This window comes from Mobula hypostoma, chromosome 1 (genome assembly GCF_963921235.1).
Source record: "Mobula hypostoma chromosome 1, sMobHyp1.1, whole genome shotgun sequence".
NCBI classification, from domain to species: Eukaryota; Metazoa; Chordata; class Chondrichthyes; order Myliobatiformes; family Myliobatidae; genus Mobula; species Mobula hypostoma.
The window spans coordinates 216,500,865-216,524,298 of record NC_086097.1 but is presented as its reverse complement, the minus strand read 5'-3'; the positions used below and the strand labels follow the sequence as shown (position 1 = coordinate 216,524,298).

Genomic DNA, 23,434 nt, shown 5'->3' with positions numbered 1-23,434 from the left:
AGAAAGGACTAGCCTACGGCAGTAATATGATACGTAATTGGCTCCTTTTCGTGACTATTTGGGGGAAAATAAACCAATGAGGCGCCTGTAATGGGTTGTGTGGAGGGCGCTGGGCAGGGCGGCAGAGCCGGTGGATGTTCGTTGGAAGGGATTGGAGCTGTTATTAATTTCATATCATTCATCCACTCACTGTCGATTAGGGTGCTTGTACTTTGTCGATCACTGCCGAATCGATCAACAATTACCACACGTCTTAACGTAATCGAAGACTTAAGTATTTAGTTTTAAAGGTACGTGGAGGCCATGGTTGCTGGAGGTTAAACAGGGACTCAGTTGTGGCCAAGGGCTTCGGGCTTCGGGCTGAACATAAGATGTTTGGGATGGGTTCGCGCCTTCCTCAATCTGAATTAAGGCTTTAAGTTCTAATTTAGTTAAAGGAATGGGTTAACTGGTATTCAATTTATTCTGGAAGTTAGTACTATAATTGTTACAGATTTAAGACATATTTTCGTATTCCGTATACACTCTGACCTGTGATGTGTTTAAAAAAAATCAAGCCTTTGTTATCTGGATCGTTTGTAACATGACATGATTATAAAATGGGCAAGAAATCGCTGGAAAGTATCACCTTTTGAGTATCTCCTGAATAAACTCTTTCCCGCAATATCACGTGATAGGCATGGCCCCCCCCATCGCAAAACCCATTTTTTTTCTGGAGAATCCCACTGAAGATGTGCGTAACAAATAAATTAGTAAATGAAACTATCTTAGGCGATTTTTAGTTTGTAATTGACAGTTCACATGGATTGCATGTCGATGGTCTTTAAAATGAGCTACAATAAGCAGTGATTCATTCACTACAAGAAGCAATTGATGAAGTGGTGGAGTGGGGTTATGATTGGGCATGTAGATTTTCAGTAGATAAAACTCAAACTGTATTTTTTACCAGGAAAAGGGTTGAGGTAGGGAAGAAGTTAAGGATGTATGGGGTTGAATTAGAAAGGGTTGCATTATTTAAATTTCTGGGAGTTATATTTGATTCACGATTAACATGGGCAGACCATATCAGGAAAGTTGAGGAGAAATGTAAAAAGTAATAAATGTGATGAGATGTTTGACTGGTAGGGAATAGGGAGCAAGTTGTTCAGCTTTGAAGAGAATGTATGTGGCTTTAGTAAGATCTGTATTGGATTATGGAAATATAGTATATGGATCAGCAGCTAGGTCTCTTATAAGGAAACTGGATGTGATTCAGGCTCAGGCCTTGAGAGTGTGCAGTGGGGCTTTTAAAACGTCACCAGTGTCAGCACTACAGGTAGGAATGGGAATAATGCCTTTGGAACTAAGAAGGATGCAACTGATGGCAAACTACTGGGCTAGCTTGCAGGGGCACAATGATTCTCACCCTACTAAAGGCGTGTTGCAGGAGTGCTGGGAAAATGGGAGGTTTCAGAGGGATACCTTTAGTCGGGTAGGGAATGATATCGCGAAAGAATGTGGAGTGTTTGATCTGAGGATAAGTCCTTCAGTAGTTTATCCGGTTGTAGCTCCATGGAAGCTTGTATGGCCTGACATAGACTGGCATTTGTTAGAGGTAAAAAGGAAAGAAAGATATAAAACAGATTTGGTAAATGCATTTAACTGTCATGTGATGGAAAAGTATAGTGGTTATACTCACATTTATACGGATGGTGCGAAGGAACCTGAAACAGGAGTGACAGGGTTTGGGGTGGTAATACCAGCAAAAGAAATTGGAATCAGCAGAAGAACATCTAATAAGTTAGGGGTGTTTACAGTGGAGATGCTGGCAGTGTTGGTTGCGTTGCAATGGGTGCAGAAAGCCAGACAAGCCAAAGCATTGATATGTTCAGATTCATCTTGTTCTAGCAAGTTTAAGGTCTTTTCACACAAACAGTCGGCAAGATGTACTTTATGAAGTCCTTCAGTTAGTTACAAGAATTGCAAATCAGGGAGGTCAGGTAAAATTTCTATGGGTTCCAGCACATGTAGGGGTGAAGGGGAATGAGAGGGTGGATGAGTTGGCAAAGAGGGTGTTAAAGAAAGAAAATGTGGAAATGCACATTAGTATCAGTAAAGCAGAGGTTAAGTGTGTAATCTGGGAAAAAGCCAACCGAATGTGGCAAGAAAGATGGGACAGGGAGGGGAAAGGGAGGCATTTATATCAAATACAAAAGAGTGTTGCAGTTACTAGGGTAGGTAATGGAAACAGAAGAGAGGAAATTGTGTGGACTAGGTTAAGGCTGGGGCATTGTGCATTAAACAAAACATTGAAAATGATAGGGAAACACCAGACAGGATTGTGTGAGGAATGTCAGGAAGAGGAGTCAGTAGAACATATAGTTCTGAGTTGCAGGAAGTATGGGATACAGAGAGAGATGATGAGAAATAAATTAAGGGAGTTGGGGATGCAGGAATTCACATTAAAAGGGTTGCTGGGCATGGGTAAGAGAGCACAAGTCCGGGTATTTTTAGTGTTTTTAAGGGGTACAAGGGTTTTTTTTATAGAATATGACGAATAAACAGGAATAGGATACTAGGATGGTCAAAGATGGGAGGGTGAAGTGTAGGTTTGTATATATGCGTGTGTGCGATTGGGTGAGGGGATTTAGAATGTATGTCTAGTGCACATTCTGGAGCAGAGGGTAGCGGTAATGCACCATTAAGCTGGATGCCAACCGCCGTAAAACAAGATACAGACAGTGATTCATTCAAAGGTGCTCCAAGAAGAAATAGGCAAGAGCTTGATTAAAAACAAGGTTTTAAGTTGTGTGAGGAGAGCTGGTGAGGTCTTGAGAAGTAGTTGGAGAGCTTAGGACCGAGGCAGCAAGAAGTAACACTGTGGAATTATTTTGTCTCTACAAGAAGGTAGAGTTGATAACATGCCTTTGGAGTAGGAAGAAGTTAAAAATGGAGTAAAGTTATGCAAAGGAAGGATATGAAAGTGAGAATGAATTCTGCTGCACAAGGATGAGATTTGCCTCTGATTAATTGTGTTTTATTTCAATTATGACCTATGGTGCTTGAGCTTTTTTTTTCAAACCATACTGTCACTTGGGATTTCTTAGTACTACAATTGATGGCTTGTTTTCAACATTGGTGTTTTCAGCAGTAGTGATCTTGTTCCTTTGTGTTGTGTATAATTGTGTCTACATTTGGTTAAAATACCAGTTTTCATTACATCCAATATTGCATTATCTAAAATGTACGCAAACTTCTGCATCATGTGCAATCAATATTTCCTATATTAAGGCTTATGCGCATTTAGTCTTGGAAGGGTTTAAATAAATTATTTAAATACTGTCTCATTGAATCCATAGTCTTGAAGGATATTTAATTTTACTATGCATTTTACAGTGCAGTACGTATGGCATAGTGGATGGTGGCATAATGAGTGGGGAGCCTGATGCGCTATCAGTTGTAAACCAGCTGCAAGATTTAGCATCTGACCCGTTGAACAGGCGAGCGATTGTGCAGGATCAGGGATGTCTGCCTGGGTTGATCCTATTCTTGGATCACTCAAATCCACAAGTTGTTTATTCTGCACTATTGGTAAGTAACAATCCATCTCATTAATGTTCATGTTCAAAAGTATTCACTGGCAAATCTATCTACCTTAAACTCACCTCCTTTTGCAGTTGCTGGATGACTTATTCACAACATTTTTTTTAACAGTAATCTTGGAGAGTTCATAAATCATTGAAGGATGCAAGGTTTAAAAATAGGACTGGGATAGTTGAGTTTTTAATTAAGCAAACAACACAAAAGCAAGGACACCTTATATAAATTATGACCTAGGTATCAGTAGGCACGTAGACTGCAATTTTGCTGACAGACTTATCAAATATCTTCTGAAAGCCCATATGCAAAATGTCACCAACTCAAAATGGTTTTGTTCAATTGAGGAAAAATGTATACTACTTAATTTGAACAAGTCAATTATTCTTTAAGTGATAATATATTTTGTCCTAATCATGACATCACCTTCCCCACTACCGATAATTGGCCTGTTTCTTTTGTTTACTACACAGCATTTTCTTGGTCAGTTAATACTCTAGTACTTTAAAAATGAAAGACATCTGTCTTTTTACCATAAGATTAACACACAGGAGGAGAATTAGGCCATTCAGCCCGTCGAGTCTGCTCTGCCATTCCATCATGGCTGATCCTGGATCCCATTCATCCCCACACACCTGCCTTCTCGCCATATCCTTTGATGCCCTGAGTGATAAGGAAACTATCAAATTCCACCCTAAATGTACACTTGGACTTGTCCCCTGCACCGCAGTCTGTGGCAGAGCATTCCACAGATTTACTACTCCTTGACTAAAAAAATTCCTCCTTACCTCTATTCTAAAGGGTAGTCCCCTCAATTTTGAGGCTGTGCCCTCTAGTTCTGGATACCCCCACTGTAGGAAACATCCTTTCCACATCCACCCTATCTAGTCCTTTCGACGTACGGTAGGTTTTTTAATTCAACATTTCAACATTCGGTAGGTTTCAATGTTTTCTTAATTCTTTTTATCAAGTGATTCATACAAAGAGAATTGACAGATTAAACTCAGTCTTTAATAATTTCAAGCATTCAGTGCGTTTACAGTCTGATTATCAGGCGTAACAAAAACCAGTTAAGTTTCCCTGCATTTAATGATTATGGAATATCTCGCATTTGCCTTTCATTCAGGCTTTTATCATTTTACCAGGAAGCTTTAGGCCCATAACTTCAGCTGTTGACACAATATTTACAGTTCTAATTGAATAGATCCCATTGAAAATCTCTTGATATTGTACAGCTTTAAAACAGTTTTGGGGTTATTCTACACAAATTTAAATTCATTGCAAAATAATTGAAATTCACATAATATGGTGGAAATATTGGTGAGTGTCATTATTACGGTTACTTGTATGCTTTCTACTTGCACACATTAATAATAAAGGGTTAGGAGGGAAATTTCCTCTTAACCAAAGTAAAAAGGTGATTGCCTGTGAGAACTGATCCTGATGCCATCTCGTAACTTCTGTGCTCACTTAAATGAGGAAAGACAGCATTATATGTAACTTGAAATTATCACTGAAGCAGTGGGAGACTTATTTTTCTATGAATACTTTTACCAATGTACTGTAAAAAAAAAATCAGTTCCCTAGTTCTGCAGAGTATTTTATGCTTGTCTTACTTTTTTTCTCAGTTTAATAAACTGCAAAATGTTTAACTTTGGAAGGATTCAAGAATGGGTGTCACTTAATTCATCTTCGCTTCATTTGTCACCTGCATGTCAAATTACTGCAGCATTCAGTTGGCCAGGGATATAAGAGGAGTATTGCAAGGTTTTAAAAAAAATCGGAGTTGTGATAAATGGGGTCATGAAAAATCCCAGTCACTGAAGATGTGAAAAGGTTTTAAATAACAATATTCAATTGAATAAAATATAGCAAGTTCTAGAATATAAATCAACAAGCAAAAATATTTTAAATGATTTTTTTTGGCGATAGATACAACTCCAAATCCATAAGCACATTGTAAGATTGCTGATAGGGGTTATTATACATTGGATGTTCTGAACCATCTTGCTCCCACTGTGATCTATTGGTGTGCAGCCTCTTGTACCATCTCATTGAGGCCCCATACAGGCTTTATTTTTTGGCCAGTCACATTGTAACCTTCTGGACTTGATGTTAAATTCTGTAATGTAAAGTAATTTGTTTTTTGTTGTGTGGTCTGTATCCATCATCCATCTGTAATATTAGCTTGTTTGGTTTTTTTGTCCCTGGGAGTGGAGGGTATGCCCAGTCATGGAGTTTGTCCACCTACTCTGAATTCTACAATTCCCACACTTTTTAAATTTATGTTCGCACCTTCTAACTGGTCCCATACATTGATTCACCTGATTAAAGGCTGATTTATACTTCCGCGTCAAATCAACGCCGTAGGTACAGCGTCGCTGTGAACCCTACGCAGTGCCTACGTCGTAGCCTGACGCGTACCTCTCCCAAAATGTAACTACACGTCGCGGCAATGCAGACCACAACAGCTGTCTGCTTGGTAGCATCACATTTCCTCCTACGCTGCAATAGCTTCCTGTGGGGCGACTGAAGGGCAGGGAAGGAACTCTGACTGCAATGCTTTCCATAAAGCTTTACAGACCTCCGAAATTATGGAGGACACATTTCGCTTTTACGAAAAAGATGCTTGCATTAAACTTGTTTATGCGGAGAAAGACCACCATGACCATGAAGCCTTACACAGGCAGGTGTGTGCGCATGTGTGACGTACGCAAATTGCAGAGCAACGCAGAGACACCAATGCACAAGTATAAATGCTCACAACGTGTGTAGGCCACTTGTGTAGGTTACGGCGTAGACTTGATGCACAAGTATAAGCTGTAAACAACATTTCCACACTTTTACCCTTTGAGACATCCCCTCGACCGCTCCCCCTTACTCCTGTAACTTTACAAGTTTTTTCTGTCTCCTTTTCAGTTTTAATAAAGGCTTCTGATCTGAAGCGTTCTTCTTTCCGCAACCTGAACAGCTGAATATTTTCAGCATATTCTGTTCTTGTTTTAGATTTCCAGTATAGATAGAAACCATAGAAAAACTACAGCACAGAAACAGGCCTTTTGGCTCTTCTTGGCTGTGCCAAACCATTTTCTGCCTAGTCCCACTGACCTGCACACAGACCATATCCCTCCATACACCTCCCATCCATGTATCTGTCCAATTTATTCTTAAATGTTAAAAAAGAACCCGCATTTACCACCTCGTCTGGCAGCTCATTCCATACTCCCACCACTCTCTGTGTGAAGAAGCCCCCCCCTACTGTTCCCTTTAAACTTCTTCCCCCTCACCCTTAACCCATATCCTCTGGTTTTTTTCTCTCCTCGCCTCAGTGGAAAAAGCCTGCTTGCATTCACTTTATCTATACCCATCATAATTTTATATACCTCTATCAAATCTCCCCTCATTCTTCTACGCTCCAGGGAATAAAGTCCTAACCTATTCAACCTTCCTCTGTAACTGAGTTTCCCAAGTCCTGGCAACATCTTTGTAAACCTTCTCTGCACTCTTTCAACCTTATTTATATCCTTCCTGTATCCATAGTTTCTGTTAATTTTTCTCATACTTCGAAATCAGATAGTGTGTAGCTTGAAAAGAAGCCTACAGATGTTCCCATGTGTACTAAGGGCTAGAACTCAGTGCTTCCTGGTGATGTTATAGTGCTGTTAGATGACAGGATAAGTAACTACAGTGTATTTTTTTAGTTGATGCGAACTGCAGCAATGGTGCATTAATGGTGGAGACAAATGCTTTGAATTGCCTGGGGAGGGAGGAGAGGTGAATGGCAAAAGTCCCATTGGGGAGAGAGGAGCGAAAATTCTTTTAAGATGCACGTTTTTATAGAGAAGTGCCAATGAATTTTTGAGTCCGTGACTTGAAATGCCAACTTAATTTTGTTTTTTGCTGCCTGCTACACTGAGCACTTGTAGCACTTACCATTTATATGAAAAGTAAATAGTTCCTAATATAAAATAAACACAAGTCTTTGGCTCTTGGTTACATTTCCTATATAAAACTTAGTCTTTGTCTAAATAAAGTTTGATAGAATTGTAGTTCATTACATCTTTAGTAGGAAAGTAGAGCTATGGTCACATAGATTTTTTGCTTAGAGAAGTCAGAAGTCTCTTTCTGCCTTGAATGTCTGAATCAGGTTTATAATCTGGTTAATTATTGTTTTGCAGCAGCAGGACAGCACAAAGACATAAAATCACTGTAAGTGTGTGCAATGATTCAGTCTCTGTCTCACCAGAATATATAATTCCAAAGATTTGCCATCTTTTTGGTTGTTCACACCCAGTGGGTCAAAGGGCCTGTTAAGAAAATTCATTCTCATTTATGTCTTAGATGTTTCTCTCTTGTCTCTGATCACCCTCACAAAGTGAAACATTTTTAACAGCTTGTCAACTCTTGAAAGCTTGTATTTTAAAAAACGTGCACAATCCAATGTGCATAGGCACAAGATGTACGAGCTTTCCTCCTATAACACACCCTTTGTCCTGAAAATCAGCCTGATAAGCCTTCTCAGAAATGGTTCCAAAAATAAGGGCACAAAAAAAATCTATTCAGTACTTAAGGTATGGTCTCATCAATATCCTGTACAGCTGTAGCAAGCTCTCTACTTTTATAACCCATCCACTTTGCCATTGCTCTATTTGACTTTCTGCTGCATGGTGAATTTGTCTCGGATTCAAGGACACCTGAATTGCTCTGTGCTGCAGTTTTCTGTAGTCTCAGAATTTAAAATGATGCAGTCATTTGGGTTAAGGATATTCACCCTTATGGACCTGACAAACCATTACTTAAAAATAAGATACAGAATTGCAAATTTGGTCTGGTAGAAATTGTCATTTAAAAAAATTCTCCACTCATTTTTTTGGCATACACACATATGATGTCTCTTCTGCTCTGAAAATTGTAATATAGACAGTTTACTAGGAATACAAATGTCCACCTCCCTCCACCCCATGGTGGTGCGGAGGGTTCACTAGTATTGAGAAAATTTGGCTGCAAAACTCACTGAAAGACTGAATGTAATGTAGATTGTAAATAGTGCAGCCCTTCAGTAATCCTGATAACTTGCCAGTTAGTTTGTCAATCTGAACAAGATTTGTGCATCCCAACTCTATTTTCATTGTTTAGTCAATCCACTTGGCATCCTAATATATTAAGTGCTGCTATTTTACTTGCGGGAAAAAACCCAAAATATTGGATCCCCCCCCCCCATACTTTTGAACCATGATTTCATCTTTTATGAAACAAACATAATTAAAAAGCAAGGATTCGTGGCCTAGCAGAGTTGATTCATTCAACTTCAGAGCAAGTTCTTCTGTCCCAAGTATGTTGTAAAATGTCTCTTCCACGTTCTCAGACATTTCGTCTTTGAACGGAGATGTCCCTAAGTGGAATTGTTTTAATTATTTGGTCTGATGACTTGTGCAAAACAGCACTTGGAAGCTCCCTCACTGCTTTCAGAATCAGTTCTCCAATTTTATGGGGCTTTTCTGATTTAGGAATGAGCAAAGAAATGTTGTATGAAGGTTGCAAACCATCACTATTTTGTTGTGAAGTTCTAGCAAACGTGTTTGGAAGTGTTTTTATGAAGTGACTCAAAATACAGCTGTGAGAAAACACGGGGGGGGGGGGCAGCACTGACTCCAGCTTGGACACCGTGCCACACCACTTCTAGTGGAGTGCACCGGCTCTGCCTCGGCTGTAAACAGGCAACACTGTGGCTTGAGACCTAGTCTTCGCTACGACGGAGGCCACACAGCTACCCTGCCATCAGGCCCTGCAGTCCACTAATAAATTCATGAATTGGACTTGCACATTGATAACGTACAACAGGGAACTGCAATCACGGGATAAGTGACTAAAATGATCAATTGCTGTTAGACTGCACACCACCTTCACACACTGACTCCTCCGATTCCTCTCTGTTCAGGCAGCAGCACAATCCACACCAGTTTCAGTTTCTCCACCAATGAGCAACTTGCTGTAGGGTAGACCTGCGATACTTCTAAGTTCTTTATGTCCTTAAGCTCTTGCGATCGTAAAAAGTATATTTAAAAAGAACAATAATAGGTTTGGTTGACCCCGTAGAAGCCGCTGCGATTTAGTGCACCACCATCTTACCACATTCCAAAGATGCCAAATACAGAGGCATGACGTTGCTTTTCAACAACTATAGTGCGCTTCGAGCAAAGTCTTAAGAGAACAGTGGGTTTATCAAGAGATGAGGTGATTATGTGATCATTGTAATCAATTATAAGGGACTGAGGATCAAATTCTTGTAATATGTAATTTATTTCTTAAATTAACCCTGTAATTTCTCAGGTGCCCCCCTTGGTACCAAATGACCACTACCCCCATAGAAACTCCCTTCGCTTTGTGGGGAGGGGGATATCACCCACTTTGGGAGCCACTAACAAAGAGCAAAGTATGTCCTTGTGTGCTGTTACCTTACTACGGTTTTCCAGAATTTTTAATGCTATGTGAACTGAAGATATAAGTCCCTTAAATCATATCTCTGCTTCTTGACGCACTTGGAAATAGGAAAATGTGATGGTTTTACCAGCCTAGGGGTATAAATGGGGGCATGCTTCATATGCAAATGTTTATAATTATTGATGTGTTTTCCTCTGTACTGTAGGCTCTTCGTTACCTGGCTGAATGTCGATCCAACAGAGAGAAAATGAGAAGCGAATTAGGCATGATGTTGAGTTTACAAAATGTGATCCAAAAGTAAGTTTATGGTTTTGAATTGTTTTTATAGCTGAAAGATGAGGTATGCCTTATTTGCTCTCACTGTATTTTCAGTGTTTTTCTCTTAAAAGATTTCTGTATGAATGCTCCTGATTTTTAAATTCTTATGAAGCATAAAAATTTGTTTTGTTTAATAGTGATATTTTTTCTCAAAGGAGGTAATATCTGCAATATTTTATGTACCAAAATAAATTTTCTACAATTAAAATATTACCAATATTGCATCAATTTGTTGGTAGAGTTGAGTTATCTGTTCTCAGTGCTGAACTATATGGCAAGTTCCCACATACCATTTGTTGGCTCGCTGTCAAGTATTAACTCGCGTCTTATCTCCACATGGCTTTGTGTGATTTAATGCTGTAAAATTGGAGGTGGGAGGGTTGCTTATGAAATAACTAAAATAACGTTTGAGAGCTGAATAATATTTAAGAGCACTCTCAAACTATTAAAAAGTAATTAGAATATTTAAGTTAAACAACAGTATTAATGTCAGAAATTTTTGACATCTTTTAAAGTAAATTCTATTAATTCCAAATATGTGAACGGCATAAAACTTAGTTCACCCAGCCCATTTCAGTAGAGAAGAGTTGCTAATTTTACTCAAGATCTGAGGCAAATTCCCTGGCTTAACTGCTGATGAATCTCTGTACATTCACACTCCATACTGAACTCAGTATTCCATGCATGGGTGATCCTGAAGAATGGTGAATAAGCTTGCAATTTTCCTTACTTGCATAAGTTTCCCAGAAGTTGAGCTTGTGCAGAAAAATATGCTGAACCCAGTGGAGCTGTTTAGCATTTTATAACAATTTCCTACTTGCTATTATGTGCTTGATTTTAGTTAAGGTTGGTGGTTGTTAGGGTTTGGCAACAAGATCCTAACCACTATGTTGCAGAGAAAATGCTTTCCTTGAAGTTTAATAGCTTTTGCAATTGAGCATAGACACTTATTTAAAGTGGATTTTCTCCCTCAGAGATGTAATAGATTTTCATTGTTTTCAATGTTCTGCCTTTTTTAAGCTAATCCTTAATTTTTTTTGTAGGACGACAACGCCTGGTGAAACTAAGAATTTAGCAAATGAAGTCTATGAAATATTGCAGTCTTCAAGCTATGAAGAATCTGATTACACAAATGATTATAATTCTCACAGGCGCAAGCCTCAGTTTTTTCTGGGAAGTACAAACAAACGTGCAAAAACAGTAACCTTACAAATAGATGGCTTGGATGATTCGGTAAGATCAGTGTTAATTAACACAAGTTATTAGTTCACCTTGGAAATGCATCTTTTAAACTGGTCATGAATTTCAAACGAGTGCTCTTAACTAGTTTGTCATTTAAATGTAGTATTTCCTTGACTAAATGGTGCATATGGCATGTATATTTTCCTGGAATGGAACAGTAATCTTTTGGCTAAAACTTGTGCTTTTTTTTCCATAGTAGTAGCTTTATAAAGATTGGATTATGACTACCAAAGATTTTAAGGTTATCTGAGCCATCTGTATCAATTTGTGTCAAAGTCATTACTGTAGCATATGCAACTTTTAAAATATACCTTGTTTAAGTTTACTTTGCTTTTCCATATGAGTTGTATTCAGAATGTTTATTATTTTGCCCTTTTAAATGGATGATAGGAATATTTGCATGTTTTAGTTTTCTTGCCCGTTCTTGACTTTTTTGAGTCCTGAAGGAAAATCTCACTGACAGGTTGGTATGTGTTACAGTTGTTTTATCCTTGCTATTCTCACTACCTTTGAGGTGTATTTAAGAATTCCATTACATTTGTCCCACTGGATTTAGATCTTTTTTTAGTTTGGAGTATGGTGATTTCACATTACAAGAGCTCACTCACTTTCCTTTATTCTACTTGATGTCTACTGAGAATTTTAAAAAATACTTTCTGTAGTTGATTTGCTTACATGTAGTCCTAACCATTTGAGGTAGGCATTAAATTTATCAATGTACTCAATGCTTTTTGATTAGGATGAATCTTAGATCACATAAATATAATTGTATGTTTATTATGCCAGAGCAGTACCATGATTTCTATTTTCACTTCCTTGGATCATCAGGGCTCTGTGGCTGGGTTAAGAAGCAATCAAATGTCATTCTTTACAGCCGAATTTCATAAGTCTTCTTGGCTTACATAAGCAATGAGGTATTTGTCTTTGTCAATAGCTGGTTGGTTAATAATGGGCCAGCCCCTCTTGACTTCAATATGACATGTGCAACTTCCTTGAGAAGGCCAGTTTCTACATAAATACCATTTCTATCTGGAACTGGGAGCATTTCTCCAGGGAATAATTACATCAGTCTGTTAGTCTGTGTTGAAGATTTGTATATAGTGTGACATTGCCCCCAAACATGACCTTGAAGCACAATTTTCTGATGTGGCCTTGCAGGTTTTGTTCCAAGGAGAACAAACTTAAGCTGGTTTTATAACAGCTCCATTGGCAAGTGCATATTCTCTTCATTCACTGTTTCCCTAAGATGTACTTGAAACCATTGTTTGCTTTCATAGTTTATCCCGATCAAGGATTAGGTCATAGATTTGTTATAACTAATTCATTGATTTCAATATGATTGATTTGAACAGGAAAATGTATAAGCCTCAAAAACATGATAGTGAGGAGTTTGGTATTCTTGTTCATGTAAAACAAAATTACTGAAATCCAATTAATCAGTGATGTCAGCTTTTGTGTTTCAACTGGCTGACCCCTGTCCCAACCTCTCACATTTCCAGTAAACTTGGTAGCTGCAGTTTTCTAAAGGGTAATCCTTGGCTCTACATGATAATATAAAAGTCAAGCATGACTCTGGAGGAGAGATGTCCGGGCTAAAGGTAGAAGCCTAATTGTGATTACCCTTTTTGATGCTAAATTCATTGTTGCTTCATTCTTATTTCTGTGGAGTCGCCACTGAGTCCAAGAGTAGCTCTAGAACAGAGGATTCTGTTGTGTTTTATATTTGCTTCCTTGACAAGAATGGAAAAGGTTTCCTAAAGCGGTCTGCTAGGGGAATTCCAACGCGTAGAGCAGAATCAGTGGGAGTAAATTAATTGTTCAGTAACATACAAAATACTGGAGGAACTCAGTAGGTCATGCAGCATCTATGAAAAGGAATAAACAGACAACATTTTGGGCCACCTGGCCTGAGTTCCTCCAGCATTTTGTGTGCAGTATTTTGAATTTCCAGCATCTGCAGGATCTCTTGTGTTAATGAATTGTTGATATTTCAAGTCAACACCCTGTACCAGGACCTAGTTTTTCCCAGATAGATATTTGAATAAAAAATTATTCTCAATCTTAAAATTTTAATTATGTTTTTGTTAAAACTACTTTTTGGCAGATGTCAAAAAAGGATCTTGGCCAGGAGCTGTCAGCAATTGTAGAATTTGTTACTGAATCTGGAGGTCTGCAGGTTGCCCAGTTGGAAGATAAGTTCATTGTTCTCAGGCTTAAGTTGGGCCTTGTAAAAGTGCAAAAGGCACAAGAAGGTGTAGTCTGGGTGGGATGGAGAATTCAGGTGACAGCCAATGGTAAACTCAGGATCTTGTCTACAAACTGAATGCAGGCCCTTCACAAAACAGTTGCCCAATTTATTTGTTTCTCCAGTATAGAAGATCACATTAGAAACACCAAATTCGGTGCCTCACCTGAAAGATTATTCAAGTCCTTATGTGATGGGGGGAGAAAAGAGATGCATCGATAAATGTTGCATCTCCTGCAGTTGTATGAGAAAATGCTGTAAAAAGAGAATTAGTTGGTGAAGATGGAAGATGGGACCAGTGTGTTGGAAAAGACTTCAAAATGCTGAAGTGGGTGAGAGGTGGTGAGCTGTTGTGGAATCTCATTGAGGTTGGCAGAAATTGTGAAGAGTGATCTTTTGAGTTGACCATGAGTATATTCCCCTCCCCTCCGCCCCCCGCCCCAGGAGGAGAGGGAAAGTGAGAAGTAGTACTCTGCTCAAACAACAGGAATTCTGCAGATGCTGCTTGGCCTGCTGCGTTCACCAGCAACTTTGAAGTAGTACTCTGCTACACTGTTAATTGTGGTAGCTATGTTTCGGGAAAAAGGAAAACATCTGAGAATTCATCCTTTTGTTTCAGTTTATTTTTGTAAAATTAAATGAAAATAGCCAAGTAATTTATTAGATTTGCTAGGGGTGATCAAAACTGAGGCATAACAGACTTTTAAGCATTGGAAATTAACCTGATGATTTGAATGTAGCGCTGTTGGAAGAAGGAAGTGCTTTTTTTTAAAAAAGAAAATTGGTTAGCATGTGAGTAAGCTGGTAGAATAAATCTGTAATAACTATTAGAAGTGGATACATAGCTGAAAAGGTCTCCACCATTGAGCAAATCTACAAGGAGAGTTGTTGCAGGAAAGCAGCATCCATCATCAAGGACCCCCACCACCCAAGTCATGCTGTCTTCTTGCTGCTGCCATCAGGAATGAGGTACAGGAGCCTTTCATCCCACACCATCAGGTTCAGGAACAGTTATAAATTCTCAGCCATCAGGTTCCTGAACCAGCGTGGATAACTTCACTCACCTCAACACTGAACTGATTCCACAACTCATTTTCAAGGGCTCATGTTCTCAATATTTATTACTTATTATTATACTTTTTCTTTTATTTCCTCTGTTTGTTGTCTTTTGCACTTTGGTGTTTGTCTGTCTTTGCTGTTTTTTCATTGATTCTAAGTATTTACTGTGACAGCAAGAATATGAATCTAGGTAGTATATGGTGACATACAGGTGCTTTTCTCTGCTTCATAAGTAGTTCCTTAATTAACTTATTACTTTATCACTTAAATTATTACATTGACCTATTAAAGCAATTGATTAGGTTAACTTAGTTCTGTTTTATCAGCTGTTAGTAAAACAGTGGACTTGTACTGATGCTTAGAATTAGTTTCACTTTAATTGCTTCATAATTTTACAGTAACAAGTTTCTGTTATTGAATTATGTTTTGTTTTAGTCAAGAAGAAACATCTGTGAAGAAGCATTGTTGAAAATCAAAGGTGTTATTAGTTTCACTTTCCAGATGACTGTGAAAAGATGTATTGTACGGATCCGATCTGACCTGAAAGCAGAGGTAGGTCTATTTTGAAAAGAATTGGTATTTGGTTGAGAATTGACTTCCCAATTAAATTTGGTGGTTCAGCCTTTAAGGGAATTGTACCCTGTGTTTCTTTTGCACATCTGGTGATTTGAGACAGAATTCTTCCTTGGCTACTAGTTTAATGCATAATCTTCAATTAATTATGATCATGACCATGTCAAATATGCTTGTGTAGTTGCATATGCATTGAAGACACATCTCTAAGCCGTAACTAATACAGGTTTCCCCCGCTATCCGAAGGTAGAGCGTTCCTATGAAATGGTTTGTAAGCCGGAGTGTTGTAAAGTGAATAAGCAATTGCCATTTATTAATATGGGAAAAATTTTTGAGCATTCCCAGACCCACAAAATAACCTACAAAGTCATGCCAAATAACACATAAAACCTAAATTAACAGTGACATATAGTAAAAGCAGGAATGATATAAATACACAGCTTATATAAAGTGGAAATACTTTTCTGCAGCACTGTCTAGCGCAGCGGAAGTCTCATGGCAGCACTCTCGCCAGAAACACGGCGCAAGCACTCTCGACAGAAACACTCTCTCCAGTAACCTTTAAACTATGAAGCTGCCGAATTATACCAAATAACACATAAAAATACATGGCCTTTATGAAATAGAAATAATGTTATGTACAGTGTAGTTTCACTTACTGGAATCGGGAAGACTCCAATAAATTGCAGTTTCATCACAGTTAAATACTTGCTTATACGAATAACCACCTTCTGTAATTATTTTCTTCAGTTCTGCTGGGAACTTTTTGGCAGCTTCAGTATCAGCCGAAGCACTCTCTTCGGTAAACGTTAAACTATGAAGCTGGCCTCGCCTCAGAAACCGATCAAACCACCCATGACTGCCTTTAAATTCCACTTTCGCAACACTTTCATCACCATCGTCCAGTGCTTTCTGTTTCAGCTTATTAACAAGATTGACTGATTTCTCCTTAAGTATAAGAATAAGAAAAATTAACGGAACACCAGGCTTTGTACACCCATTAATCCACTCAAGCAATAGACTTTCCACTTTATCCATTATTGGATGCCGACTAAGAGAGACCACTTTGCTACAAGCAGAACCAACAGTAACATTGGCAGCTTTCAAAATTCTTTCTCTCTGCGTGTAAATAGTGCGAATGGTGGACGCAGGCAAGTTCAACACGTGGACAATGTCCTTACTTCGTTCACCACGATCGAAATGCTTATGTCTAGTTTTACACTAAGTGTAACACCCTTACGAGCTCTTTTAGGCTTTTCCGCTACCTTAGAACTCATCTTGCTGACGGATGCACAGAATAAATCTAGATAAAGCACATGTTTAAGCAATGGCGGCTAGAATGCAGTTCCGTGGGAGGAGCTTGTCTGTTCGGGCGCGCGCTGCCATTTTTCGTAACAGCGAGGTGTCGTAAAGCGAACATTCGGAAAACGGGGGCCACCTGTATACAAAAATGGGATGTAATTGTAGATAATTGCACTTGTGTTCAATAAATGTGCGCAAACTATAATAAGGTGCTCCAATTCAAGAACAGGAGATGAACAGGAAACAGCAGTGCAATTAGCCTGACATTTGTTGGTAGAACTGTGCTGGGATCTATCACTAAGGAAATAATATTAGAGTACAGTGGATTCTGGTTCATTGGGATCTGTATGTTTTGGCCCAATTACGCAGCCTCCCCAATTACCTGAAGCTGGAAATAGTTAAAAAGACTATCAGTGACAAAAATCACTTTTTGAACAAAGGCACACAACTGATGCTCTTTTAAAAACTGGTAGCTCTAAGCATGATGTAGTGTCTAACATCCACGCAAGTACATGCGACTGATGCTAGTTAGAAACTATTTGGCAGCAGTGTCCTGCACCAATTAAGCAGCATAGTGTCCCAAATAAATGGAGGGAATCCTGGCTATTTTCTCAATATAGTTTTTGTTCTTTAAGAGTTCTGCCAAATAAATGGCTGCTTTGAATCCACTGTGTTGAGAAAATCAAGAATTTGTAAAGCAAAGTTGTCATGGTTTTATGTCATGGAAATGATGTTTGACGCAAATGGAATACATCTGAATTTTGAATGCAAAACATTTGTTAGGCCCTGTATAAATAATTACTACATCAGATCAGAGTTCGGAGAAGGGAGCAAACACTAGTATGACTTGAGGATGTGCTGACAAAAAAAGCAGTTGGATGAGTGCTTACACATTGGGTGCAAAAATTTCATAATTGATATTAAATGGGGTTTCTGACGTTCTTCACAAATAGAAGAATGAAACAGTAGGCGTTGATTAAGTAGAGGGGAGTTTCACCCAATGGCTCAGCAGGTAGCTCCAGCAAACTGAGTTCAGTTTTGATTTACGGTGCTGTTTTCCCTCTGTGACGGTGTAGATCCTTCACCCCACAGCATGCATACGCATAGTTCCTCCACATACTAAATTCTTGCAGGCTGCTAGATTGCCCCAATTGTAGAAGAATCTGGTGAAGCAAGAGAAAATAAGTTGTATGGAAAGGGTTTGCTGAAAGTCAACATCCACCTGACTGACTGACCAAATGGCCACATCTTATGTTGTACTAAAATATGAATGCTACTCTAGAGAGATCTGGGTGTTTGCATACATGAAATACAAAGTTAGAATACAGATAATTCAGAAGGTATTGGGCTTAAGTACGAAGGTCTTTATTGCATGGGGGAATGGCTGCAACTGTTCATGGCTTTGAGGCTACGTCCACACTACGCCAGATAATTTTGAAAACAAAGCTTTTTCTCTTCGTTTTGACACTGTCCACACTAAAACGGCGTTTTCATCCCCTGAAAACAGATCTTTTTCGGAAGCAGTCTCCAGAGTGAATAAATCTGAAAACGCCTAAAATCCGTTGCAGTGTGTACGGGGTAACCAGAGCTTTTTAAAAGCACTGCCATGACGTACTGGAACAGATGGCGGCAGCGTGGCATTTCATTGTTTTCTTCTTATTATTATTACTACTTTATTGTCGCCAAACAATTGATACTAGAGCGTACAATCATCACAGCGATATTTGATTCTGCGCTTCGCAGAACCTAACAATTTCAGAACAGACGGCGAGACTGAAGCCAGAAGAGTTAGAAATATACTCACCAAATACGTTGACCCATACCTTACTGAATGAATAAGTATACTCACTTTGCCCTGTTTTCTGTCCTTGCTTGTATGAAGGTGGTTTACCTATTTATGCAAGTACTTCTCTGACAATAGATGTGTAACAGCCTAATGTAACATTGTATGGAAATACAAGATAACACTGATGCAGACATGTTTTATACATTTAACAAGGTACTTTATTAATGCAATAGAGTTAGTCAGTTTTTCAATGTTCATCGTCAACTGGGTCATACTGTCCGTGAACTCCCTGTCAGTTGCCTCCATACGCTCCAGTATTTGTTTTTTTTTAGTTTTAAGTCCTCCTGCCCGAGAGCCAAGAGCAATTCCTTTTAAGTTTTTCTACTCTGTAACGGGACAAATGCGCACTAAGTATACCATTTCCTCTTCGCTTGTTTTCTGTGTGTCCTGCGCGTGCCCAGTAGAGGAGATTCGCCCAAATATCCGTGTTAGTGTGGACAGAGATATTTTGAAAAAAGCTTAGTGTGTACGCCTGTAGTTTTTACTCGAAACCGGCGTTTTCAAAGCTATCTGGCATATTGTGGACGTAGCCTAAGATGGTGTAGTCACACTGAAGGTATCTTAATAACGGTTCTACTGGTTACTTGCTTGAATGAAGCGATTGTCTTAGAAGGATTGATTAAGCAGCTTGGTCCTATGTTGACAGGAGTTTAAAATATAACAAATTAACAAAGCATGGCATCTGAGGGTATTTAATAAAATAGATGTTGAAAGAATGCACCAAGGGAGCATAATTACCCAGTGAAGAGACGCTTATTTAAAATGGGGGCAAGGAGGGTTTCTTTGTACAAGTTACGGAGGCTATTTTAAATATATTCAAGGCCTGAGATGGAATGATCTTTGGACTCAAAGGCAAGGAATAGTGATCAGCAGGAATGTGTGTCAGTAACTTAAGGTTGATCCTATCTTGATCTTATCAAATGGCAGAACAGGCATAATGAGTTTGCTCCTTATCTTTTTTTCTCATAGTGAATCTAATGAAGATTTTGTTGTGAATGATAAAATGTTCAGTCTTTTCAGACGCCATTACCTGGCAGGGCTGAGGGTGCGTGTCAGTTAGGAAAGGATGCCATATTCAATATTTTCTTGCAAATTTAGCATGCCCTATTTGTACCTAAATTAAAAACAAAGGATGCACGTGGTATTATTTATTCCATCTGCATTTCTAGTTAGCATTTTTATAATTTGTTTTGGCTTGGAGATCTTAACAGAACTTTTGAAGTTTCTGTCATTTAAGTTATAATAAGGAAAGTTCGATAAGTCTTGGACTTTAGAGATTGTTAAATGGGATGGATGACTTCAGAGATTAGTTGATTTTTAAAAATGATGTAAGTTAGTTTAATAACTTATACTACTCGATGTACCTAGTATGACGTTGTAATTAAGAGGGCTAGAAATTGCTGAAGCATGTAATATGAGATGCTTTATTTGTATAAGTTTGAGTATGTAAGTTTATTCTAGAAACCAGTTTAAAATGTCAAATATGGCAATGTTGTCTGGTAAGTTGAAGAATATTTTGTCCTTTTACTGGAAGTGCCCATTTGCAAGTAATATTGTTGGATCAACCAGTGTTTATCTTTTGTTGTAGGCATTGGCATCTGCTATTGCAGCAACCAAAATTTTGAAAGCACAACAAGTGATCAAAAATGAGAGTGGAGAGGAGGTAAGATAAAAGTCTGCAATTTGAGACTTGAAACTGTTTATAGTGCTTTCAGATCTGTCATCTAGTTTCAAGGTTCTATGTACTGTGACAGGTAAACATCCCATCTCACTTCTGGAAGATTACCTAATCCAGGAGATGAAATCAGTTTCTGGGAGTCATGTACCTCCTGCATAATATCTGGTCTTTTTCTTTGCCCATCTTTCCCACCCCCTCCTACCAACCCAGCAGCTTTCTATAATTGATGTTAAACATAGTTCAGGCATTACCTACATTTTGCAGTACTGTACAATAATATCTCTGAACCTAAACTACTAATTTTTCAATAAATGTGAAACTTGCCTGAATACATTCACTTAATCATCTCTGATTTTCATCCAAAACATTTTGTTTTGTCTAAAATTCAGTTTGGTTTGGTACAAGATCTAGATCGTCCGAATTGTCCACACTGATCAAGGTGCCCACCTGAGCTAGTCTCATTTGGCCAGTATCTCTCTATACCTTGCCTATCCATATACTTACCTAATAAAACGGATTGCCTAGTGCAGTGATGATAGACTACAGCCAATCCTTTTCTGTTGGTTTACATGTGAAAAGATGCTGCACCAAACCAGACAGTAATGGCTGATTTGAGGTTGTGCTCTATGATGGCAGTGTAGAATTGCACCAGTTTGCTCTGGGGCAGGTGGAATTTTACCAACTGCTGTAAAAAGTCCATCCTCTGCCGAGCGTTTTTGGTAATGAAGGAGATATTGTTTTCCCACATGAGGTCCTGTGAAATAAAGTGGCCACAAAATGAAGTGTTGGCAGGAGACAAGACTGAAGTGGTTGTAGCCATCTTCAGATTGGATCATCCAGTTCTGTGATACCACTTTGTTGGCAGGAAGGGGGTGAGAAACAGTTATGCTCTGCACTTTGCTAGTTTGTTTTTCATCAAAACAATGTCATATTTAACAAACCTTGTACTAATTTATTTTGAAAAGGGGGAAAAAACTGAAATCAATGTTTGTCTTATTACAGCATTAGTGGCACCATATTGAGCTTGTTTATTAGTCAATGCCAAGTTTGCTCTGAAATCTATTTGCATTATCATATAAATATGCTGTTTGCCAGTGGTTTTGACATTTTTGATCATTATTTTATAGATGCTGGTTCCATTCCATGGTACCCCTGTTGAAGTGGAGGAAAACACAGATTTACCTGACTACTTACCTGAGGATGAGAGTCCAGCAAAGGATAGTGATAATGCTGTTTCCCGTGTGGGGAGTAAACAAGAAGTTGGTGGTGGTTGGTTCAGTACAGCAGCAAACTTTTTATCGCGTTCATTTTACTGGTGACAGGTGGGATCTGCATCAGAGTTAGGTACTTGTAGGATTGTGGAAACAGTTTCCCATTGTTGTGATGAATTGCCAAGTGCAATTTATACTAATGCAGACGCTGCAGTTTATAGAGGCTTTATGTATATTTCATCTTCATTTAAACAAGAAATTACATTATCAGCAGTAGAGGAGATCCCGTCTGCCTTTATCAGTGAATTGCCTCACAATCATGTTTGTATTTTTTTTTTTACTGGGGCACATCTGTACCAAATAACATCAAAACTGAAGCTTGAGTGCCCAGAATTTGGACAGTTTCTTCTGCAGAGTCCTACGTTGGGTCTCATATTCAATTCTTAATTTTTGAATACTGTACAGAAGACCTCTTTATGTTAATGTGCCGTGCATGGATTTCTTTTGAATGTTACACATTTCACTGGCATTTATAAATATTTACAGTTCGTTCAAGATCTAAAATATTACATATGCCTTACTTTTGGTTCAGTTTTGAAAGCCTTCATAATGTAGGCCTTTTCTACTTGAATAACTAAATACAGCATGTTCATTGGTGCATTTTGTCCTTGTAACTTATTAATTTTCAACCATTTCCGTGTAAAGTAGCACACTGCTCGATGTAACTGACTTCTTGCCTTTTAATACAGTTTTTCAACCCAAAGTAATATGTTAAAGCTCGTTAACTGCACTTTGTTGCATTGTAAGATGAAAATGTATTCAATTTTACTTTGCCAGATATATAAAAAAAACTATAATTTGATATTTGAACGTTTTAAAGTGAAAGGTTTGTATAGTGTTGAAGTCTGTTACAACTTTATTCATGTAATTAACATATAGTTTGGTAGAATCTTATCCCATAAATGGATATCAATTTAATAATTTCCATTAAACATCAGAATACAGTTACTAAATTTTTAAATATTTTCTTTATAAAATGCCAGATTTGCACTTTAATGGATTTTAGAATATGCTATTAATCTTGAATTCTTAAAGATATTGAAGATGCTGTTAGTGCATTGTTATCATGCTTAAAAAGCCAGAAGGTTGTGATTAAATCTCACTTCAGAAACTTGGGTGGAGAAAATTACGCTTCTGCTTGGTGCTTTATGCAGTACTAGGGAGACCTGTACTGCAAAAGATGCTGATTTTTTTCAGATGAGCATCAACTGAGGGCTCATTTGTTCCCTTCAGGTAAAAGTGCAAGGTCATACTTCACTGTTTTGAAAGAGAGCAGTGGAGTTACCCCTGATGCCCTGCACAACAGATAACCTTGCTATCACTTAAAATCATTATTATTCTGCTTTTTTGGGAGTTTTCTGGGAATAAACTACAGCTGTGTTTCCTGTAACAATGACTTTGTTTCAGAAGTGCTTTCTTGGTTTTAAAACCAAACCTAGGCTGTGAAATGCAAGTCTTTATTTCTTTAAACTGGCATTTTGAAGTGAATCACTTGGTTGGGCACAGTAGGTATCAAAATGATCTATTATGAAAGGGAATCATACACTAAATCACAATTTTGAAATATTGTATTCGTATTGTTGCAGCAAAGAAAATAAATCCAGTTTTACTGTTATGGCTGCATTTATAAAAAATATTTTAAATTGGTCAATCTTTTTGAGGTCTATGTAAACCATTTGTTTAGCATGGTTTGAAATAAAATCCATTTTCCAATGATTAGAGAGAGGTTAGTGGCATGGTAGTTGTCTTTCTGGAGTTCACATGTTCTCCTTGTGCAGCCCCCCCAGATGCACTGGTCTTCTCGCATATCTTAAAGATAGGCTAGTTGTGAGTTAATATTTTCCTAGTTTACTTGAGTCATAGGTAGTCATAGGACAATTGGG

At 38.3% G+C, this 23,434-nt stretch overlaps 1 protein-coding gene across 1 annotated transcript; it reads left to right on the top strand.

Moving 5' to 3' along the window:
* Window positions 1-83: 83 nt before the first annotated feature.
* Window positions 84-23,246, top strand: armc1 (armadillo repeat containing 1). Its single transcript, XM_063042000.1, has 7 exons — window positions 84-290; window positions 3,376-3,570; window positions 10,223-10,314; window positions 11,379-11,568; window positions 15,317-15,433; window positions 20,191-20,265; window positions 21,408-23,246. The coding sequence occupies exons 2-7, from the start codon at window positions 3,409-3,411 to the stop codon at window positions 21,597-21,599; spliced, it is 828 nt and encodes a 275-aa protein (XP_062898070.1). The 5' UTR covers window positions 84-290; window positions 3,376-3,408; the 3' UTR covers window positions 21,600-23,246.
* The last annotated feature ends 188 nt before the right edge of the window (window positions 23,247-23,434 follow it).